General features: G+C 41.3%; 1 protein-coding gene across 2 annotated transcripts; it reads right to left on the bottom strand.

Moving 5' to 3' along the window:
• Window positions 1–699: 699 nt before the first annotated feature.
• LOC145436296 (uncharacterized) lies at window positions 700–7,260 on the bottom strand. 2 transcript variants are annotated; one of them, XM_080313662.1, is made up of 6 exons: window positions 6,495–7,259; window positions 3,698–3,846; window positions 3,509–3,623; window positions 3,068–3,215; window positions 2,680–2,835; window positions 700–1,624 (listed from the first exon to the last, which is right to left on the bottom strand). In XM_080313662.1, the coding sequence occupies exons 1-6, from the start codon at window positions 6,544–6,546 to the stop codon at window positions 1,204–1,206; spliced, it is 1,041 nt and encodes a 346-aa protein (XP_080169788.1). In that variant the 5' UTR covers window positions 6,547–7,259; the 3' UTR covers window positions 700–1,203. The 2 variants fall into 2 exon arrangements, with proteins under 2 accessions (XP_080169788.1, XP_080169789.1); XM_080313663.1 differs by having other exon boundaries at window positions 1,191–1,624; window positions 2,735–2,835; window positions 6,495–7,260.
• Window positions 7,261–7,531: the final 271 nt, after the last annotated feature.

Below are 7,531 nucleotides of genomic sequence, written 5' to 3'. Positions count from 1 at the left end.
GGTTACCGTCATTCGTGTATAGTTCCCTAGATTTGAAGGATCGTGCAACCATGACCGCTACTGCAATGGATCGAGGAAAGCAGCATGCATAACTGTGTGTCGTGAATCGAGTGTTTAGTTGTTCGCCGTGTTTGAAGCTTTCGATAGTTTAGAGTTAGCCCGACTGAGGAGAGCCTGCTGCGCCACCCGCACTGACAAATACTGGTTTCCGTACTGTTTTCGAGCTAATAATATTCATGTTGCTGGTAAATGCTTACGAATTACTTATCATCTTTTCCTTACTGTATTTCGCGATATTCCATTATAGCTGATGGAATGTATCATTTTAAATCTACGTATGGCGACGTTTGCACCGCTAACGTCGAGCATTGCTCGTTCCAGCGGCATGATGCATTTCAATGCAATGTAATCGAAACCTGGTATCACAGAAATGGAAATTTAATCCATGCAAACACTCCACGTGATCGCCGCTAAGATTTCTCTTTTGTGCAATAAAAACAGATCACTAGGAAGGTCAAGTTCTATTCGACAGCGCCAGGTCGGAGTTGCGGCAATCAACCATTTTATTGCGCTAAAGCACGTTTTCACGAGTCTGCATTATAAACGCTGTTACCTGGAGATGAGTAAACCTGACTTCATTGACCGGCAACCCGAGCCAAGATTAAAAAATTGTACTATAAGCCGAGCAAGAACCACAGCTGTCGATATTCTTTTTTTATTAAAGAAGGCTGTGATAGTAACGAGCAAGCGTTGACGAACAGACAAATGTAAGAGCCACATGCAATAAAGTAAAAGCACAGTATCGTTGAACTTCTCCAGGAGAGCATATCAAATGCTTGATAATATATTAAATAAAAGAAATGATGTTTGATACGCGCCAGCCCGTAATTATATAAAAGTATTTCGTCTATAACATTTCAGCATAAACAGCGACGGAATTCCGTGCTGAGATCATCCCGCTAGCGGGAAAATGATATATTTCACAATACTATTGCAGCGGATGGTGTAATATGGGACAATGTAACACTGATTGCGAGACAGCATACCCTTTTTGCTTCGAGATGTCGCGGTAGTACGGTCGTTGTGGTATTTATAAAATATGTTTGTCTCCAACCAGCGAAGAAGAAGCGCTCTGCGCCCCGATATTTAACTATATGAATTACCTATGATAAATAAAAATCACATGCGTATCGCGCGGCACAGTTAAACGCATTGTATTTCCTTTACAATACATTCGTCCGTATTCCCCGTGGATTCCAAATCTCCGATACTTTCATTCTGAGCGTCGTATAGTCTTATATATCTCTGACCGGAACGATGATCCCCACTAACATTATTGTTGGTGTCTTCCACGTTGAATATTATTGAAGACCCTGTCAACCTTTGACGCGCCTTTGAGTTATCAGGAGTCGTTTCCTCCGGAGGCGCCACCGGAGATGGCGCCGGCTTCGTCTCCGAGACCTCCTCGAATAGGAGACATGTTTTTGGGAGTAAGGAGTCGGATCTGTAGTCCTTCTCCGCGCGGTTAGATGATTTGGTCGTATGACCATGATTTCCAATAATGATTTCCTCTCTTGAGGGGCTTCTGTGGACGGTGCGTTTCGATTTGACTTTTCTCCATAATCTATAAAAGAGAGGCCTTGTTGTCAAAACGGCGAGGGCATGCATCCTAATATAATATACACATTCGAATTGACGATCCGAGTATACTATGTACGCGCAGATTTATGATGAACCATAAGATATTAACAGTTCTACACGTTGTTCAGACTGACGGTGATAACATACGTTGCCAAATCTTTTTTTGGCTCGGCTGATGATGTGGAGGATGATATTCGCTACTTAATGCTAGGCTTATCCTGATACTCCAAGCGAGACAATTACATCGTGATATTAGGTATTACACCTTTGGGACACACCATAAGCCAATAGTGTTTTTAATTTCAATGACCTTCAAGGGTTGTACTACATTGATTTGTTATCATCAAAAGTTTAGGAAATCTAGACAAGGATATACTGGATATAGCTGTTTCTTGAAATGTTGTGCTGAACAATATAATGTGGGAATCCTTTCTAATGTAATATGATAGTATCATTTTTGCTTTATATTGTAAAATCACTGGAAAATTCAATAACTTCATACAGCTTGCTGCGGTTAATACCAATACCTCCCATGGGATCTGCCAGAGAACCCAGTGGCAGAATCTTCTTGGTATCGCGTTGCGGCGATGTATTCACGCAGTTCTTATCGCTCATCATAACCCGCCTATGCATAGCATCCGAAATAACTATTCTACAAGAATCTCTGGAGTACGTGCAAAAGAAAATCGGACAGATGCAAATACTTGAAAAGAACCAATCACGGTATGGCAGCACCAACTGAGCAGTAGAAATTAAACAATCTGATTTGTGTGAAAGAAAATAACCTCGAATTTGCCATGCATATCAAGACACTATACTAGCAAGCAAGCACCGTATTGTTGCTCATTTGGGTATCGACGGACCGTTCCTTTTATCAAACAAGTACTTCGATTCAGATGGGGCTTGCCGCGAATGAGACACTGCAAATAACAACCTTGATCCAGTTCCGATATTCCGTGGAATATCAGCAATGCAATTTCTGGTGTTAATACAGTGATGGTTTTGTGTCGGATCAAGTATCTCGTCGGTATATTTTACCTTATCAATGCACAAACGAGCAGTGCGGCGCCTACTGATGCACCAATGCTCACACCTATGATTTTTGCCGTCGAGTTATCTTCTCGCTGGTCGGAACAATTCTTGGTGGTCAAGGATTTAATGTTGCAGCTTTCTCCGGCTCGGCCCTCAGGACACCTGGTAATGCAGAAAGATAGCGTAAGCTGAGTGCGCCTGTTGCCCTGACTCACATGTCACGCTTAACTAGAGTATAGCGGTTCAATCTCCGAAGTGGACATGTTAATATGGAGTCATTCTCGCTAGTTAAATTCATCGCTCAACCAAGTAACCTTGGCTCGTATGATCATAGGCTTATATATATAGCTGATTACTAAACGACCAGACGCCTGATCTTTCTGAAATCCTTTACCTGCATCGCATGTCGCCTGTGCCTTTACTTTCCAAACATATGCCCCCGTCGTAATGTGAAGCTGGACCCCTCCGCTCAAGTGTGCCTCCGCAATGGCCCATGAAAGCGTGTGGGGACGTGCAAAGTCTCTCTGGTATTTCATTTGAACCTGTGTGAAAGAAATTGGACTATATATTTTGGGCGGTTATGTTGGTTATCGCTGTATGGGGCTTTATGGCAGATAAAATCAGATGTTAAAGTCGTATGCTATCTTCGCCTTTAAATTATGATATAAATACACACTAAAATACTACACGGTAATTTTCTGCGGTACAACTTTGGTACTCTAGGGAGCATTCTATTCTCTAGGTATCATGCGCTTGCAACCTGTTCTTCGTAGGTATGCGTTTTAACGCCGGATAACTATGTGTAAACCCTTCTTAAAAGACATAAAATACTAACCTTCACACTTGTACGTTGTCATGTCAAATTTAACTATAGGTATATCCTCCTGTCTTTCGCACGCTTCGGTAAGAGCATAACAAAGGTTGAAGAATAGTTTCTCGCGTGAGCCGCCCTAGAAAATAAATAGCATTCGAACACACATTTCTATGATCGAAGCAGGATCGGATATAGAACATTCGTACTTACAGTTCCTGGCAGACAGTATATATTGTCGATATCTATTCCCCACGAATCCGCGGTGCATTTCATCACGCATTGGCATTGATTGTTTTCTCCGCATACTCCGCCATACTTGCAAAGGCGTCCGGGACCGCATTCGGCCGCTGCGCTATAATCTGAAAACGAAATTTACGTTACAATTCAGATACTACTGTGACATTTTGTAACGGTGTAAATGGGCTATCCGCTGCACCTATATGCGAGACTGAATTCTTCTTAACGAATAGTATTCACGTTGTTCTCCCGGCGAATGCTCAAAAAGAAATACTTCTATCAGTGCGTAGCAGAGAATGAGGTAATATATCCCGGACAAGTGTGTACATGCACACAACTCATTTGTCCATATAGGGTGTATGTGCTGGCTACCATTATCAACGGTAAGGAATAATATCAGCCAACCGAAACACGAATGATGCCGATTTAACCATCTCTTAATAATGAAAATGTCGTGGCGGACGACAAGAGTCATCGCGTGAATCACTGCTAATGTATTTGTGTCGGGATTGGGAATTCGGAGACATTTGATACCTGAAATATGCTGAGTAAATGTGACTAAACGTTTTTCGGGGAGTATCGAATAAAATTGATCCGTGGAGTATGGAGCTGCTGTACCGCAACGATTAGCAATAATATTGTGTCGGTATAGTTAGTCGAAAGGACTGTGTTCCAACAACCTGTGGCTTCCGCTGCCTCGTTCGTGGCAGGTTGCGCGAGCCGTCGCGTGTGTGACATCTAGAGTGCCGCTTAGTTAAGAAAATAAACAATTGTAGTATTCACAGAAAGCATTCACATCTGTATATTACTCAGACGGTTAAGAAGTTTACCTCTGAGATCGGTGAGTTTATTTTACCACCACTACCACTGGCAGTTATCACATCCAGTCATATATTTTGATAGAGTATGGATTGCGACTAGACATTTCCTGACATACTTTGAGCGTGATCGTTTCGATTTCACAAAATAACTGACGATAGAATTGAATGACATGTACCGTGTGATTCTGTCGTAACCGTCAGTAACATATAAGGATTTCGATGCTATCTTTTTCTCATTCTAAAAGGATTATTGCAGCAATGCAAGGATGTCAAGCACGCTGGTGATCTAATGCTTCGAAAGATTACATTCAGATAATGGAAGATTAATGTTTCCATCCATGTTGCGCACGGCCCACTGCGGTTTAAAGCGTGTTGTGTGGAGTGAGTTTCTTCGTAATGCGTGTCTGCAATTTACGAACTGCATTAACCGCAAGCTATAAGTCGGCAGTTACGGAAAATTACAAGAATATCGGCCTGGTGTAAATGACCATAGTAGTCGACAAACACCATGAATACCCCAAAACAAACAAACAAACCGCAAGTTATGTGTGAATGGCTACCGTGCAAAGTTAGTTTTTTGCGCATAGTGCTTACCCAATGTGCCGATCTAAAATAATCTAAGCTCGTCGCGTGTTGAAATAGCACTATCAATCAATTGAGACGTTCGTTCGGAGAATCTTATTTTCGGGAACCGCATTTTGTGCAGTAAATCCGCATAGTACTGCAGACAGTCACGTAGTCAGCTGTACCAGTTAAATTATTGCAACATAATTCCGTTGTTCACTTCGCATCATCAGCTGTTTCACAGTCTACACAACTTCATCCGGATAATATCATTATTTGTGATATCCAGTCTAGCTTCGCATGCCTGTCTTCCATATGAGCCTCATTATTGTATAAGGCACGTTTACATTATAGAACTACCATTGCGCTTTTTATAGCCGTCTTTATTATAGATACAATCTAAGGAAGATCATCCGCTAAGTAATATTGATTACTGCCCGGGAGCGTAATTGTTCACTGCTCGGGTGTTAATTTCGAAAGAAATATATCGGAAGCACTTTCGAACTTTAATTCGCCGAAATGGATTTCAAACCAAGTGCTGTTCCAGATATTCATGTATTATAGGAGTCGAAAGCCAGATACCGGCTCATTGGAAGTGACTTCTCTACGACATTGTTAATCTCCAAGTGGTGATATGGGCAGGAATGATCGGGTAAGCATATGTGGCATATTTCTAATTGGTTTACTTAACCCACTACATATGTTAGTGGCGCGTATACCAACATGATTCGTGCGTGCGTGCGGTGTATTTACCAACAACATCCTACGCGACGCTGATTGGACTTTTCGTGGTCGTAGGAGTGACTTGTAGTGTTAGTCAACGCGGGGAAATGTTCCTTTTCTATCGGCTTGACTACTACAACTCCTCCTCGCCATCTCATCCGCGTAAGCGGTGTCTTCAACAGAGTCTAGAAGTGGGCCGTGCTACAAGTCTCAGATACGCAATCAAACGTAGGGAATATCGGCCTGGTGTCAACGACCATAGTCGTCGACAAACACATAGAATACCACAACCAACAAAAAGCTTGACTACAAATTTCGACAGACCTGATTCTTATGTGAAACTCCGTCGAATATTTAAGTTCGCATTCTATGAATATGAGAAGGATAATACTGACGTATGACGGAGCCGGAATCTAGACATGATTCCGAGTGCTTTACGAATCTATATACTCGTAATCACGTAAGGCCGTTTCTGAGCGCGTTACAGTCGAAGGCGAAATTGCATTTAGTCACCGTACAGTTTTTTTTTAAATGTTAGTGTAATATGCCGACACAATATGACGCTAACTCACGGTGTTTCGCCGGATACATAGTAATAATAAATAATTGTATACCCGTATAAAAGTTAGCAGTGCTTCTGATAAAAAATCATGAATTCTCACCTGTTACGAATAAAATAGTTATAATTCCGATAAATATTCTTGAAGAAATCATTTTCAATTAATAGTACTCCCGCTGCAGTTGCGTCGAAACGAAGTTCCAGAATAAATAATATACGGTATGGAATACTTGCATTTAATATTTGATATATCTCTGGAAGTTGAGAAAGCATTGCATATTTCATAAATGTACTATAACAGTGAGCACTTTTCAATTGGAGATCTTTTATGGTTCATGTTGGTCGATATCAACAATAAGTCAACAGCATTTATAACGGATTAATCGTCTTATTTACTGTTAGCATATAAATACTACAAACTATAAAGACTCTTCTGACTTTGCGAATGATACTTCTGTCTCGAATTCATTGGATTTTGGTGTAACTGTTGAAATCAATACCCCCGCAATTGTCGCGAGTCGTCCTCGCAATGTCATTTCCTGTGCGTGTATTCGACTCTGCTAGTAATTGTCAGCTTCGAGCTTTTGAATTTCGGCACCTCTTACAGCCGTGTCAGATTACAATATCATACGTATGCAAAACTCATGGTAGATTCTGAGACATTACGTGCCCGAACATGCAACTGGAATATGGAAATGATACGCAAGATTGGTTACATCTATCACTGAAGTTTTATTTTGTCGAGCACAAGTTACCCCGAAGCTCTTCATATGGCCACAATGTAACAGACAGTTTTACGAGCATATATAGTTTAATTTACGACGACAACTGTCTACTGTGGCTGCTTGCCGCGATAACTGATTTTACAGCTCGCGCCGCGTTTATATTCAGGCAACTTAGTTACTCTCTTCTTCAAGATTTTCTCTCGAATGTACGCCGATTCTAACAATAATAGCTTGCGGCTAACTACCCTCCCGTACTGCATAATCACGTAAGCGTATACTGTATAGTCGGAAAAGTGTTTCAAAAACGTGAAAAGTTGCCACATGAGGCAGTAAAATCCTGACTGGAATCAGAGTGCTAGAATTTGATTCGTCCTAAATTAATCGTATTTATACAGCAGAGATAGAATCTAGGCAT

This window comes from Botryllus schlosseri, chromosome 3 (genome assembly GCF_051294905.1).
Source record: "Botryllus schlosseri isolate E-star chromosome 3, Bs_hap1, whole genome shotgun sequence".
Taxonomy (NCBI): Eukaryota; Metazoa; Chordata; class Ascidiacea; order Stolidobranchia; family Styelidae; genus Botryllus; species Botryllus schlosseri.
This window is presented reverse-complemented; position numbering and strand designations above follow the sequence as displayed.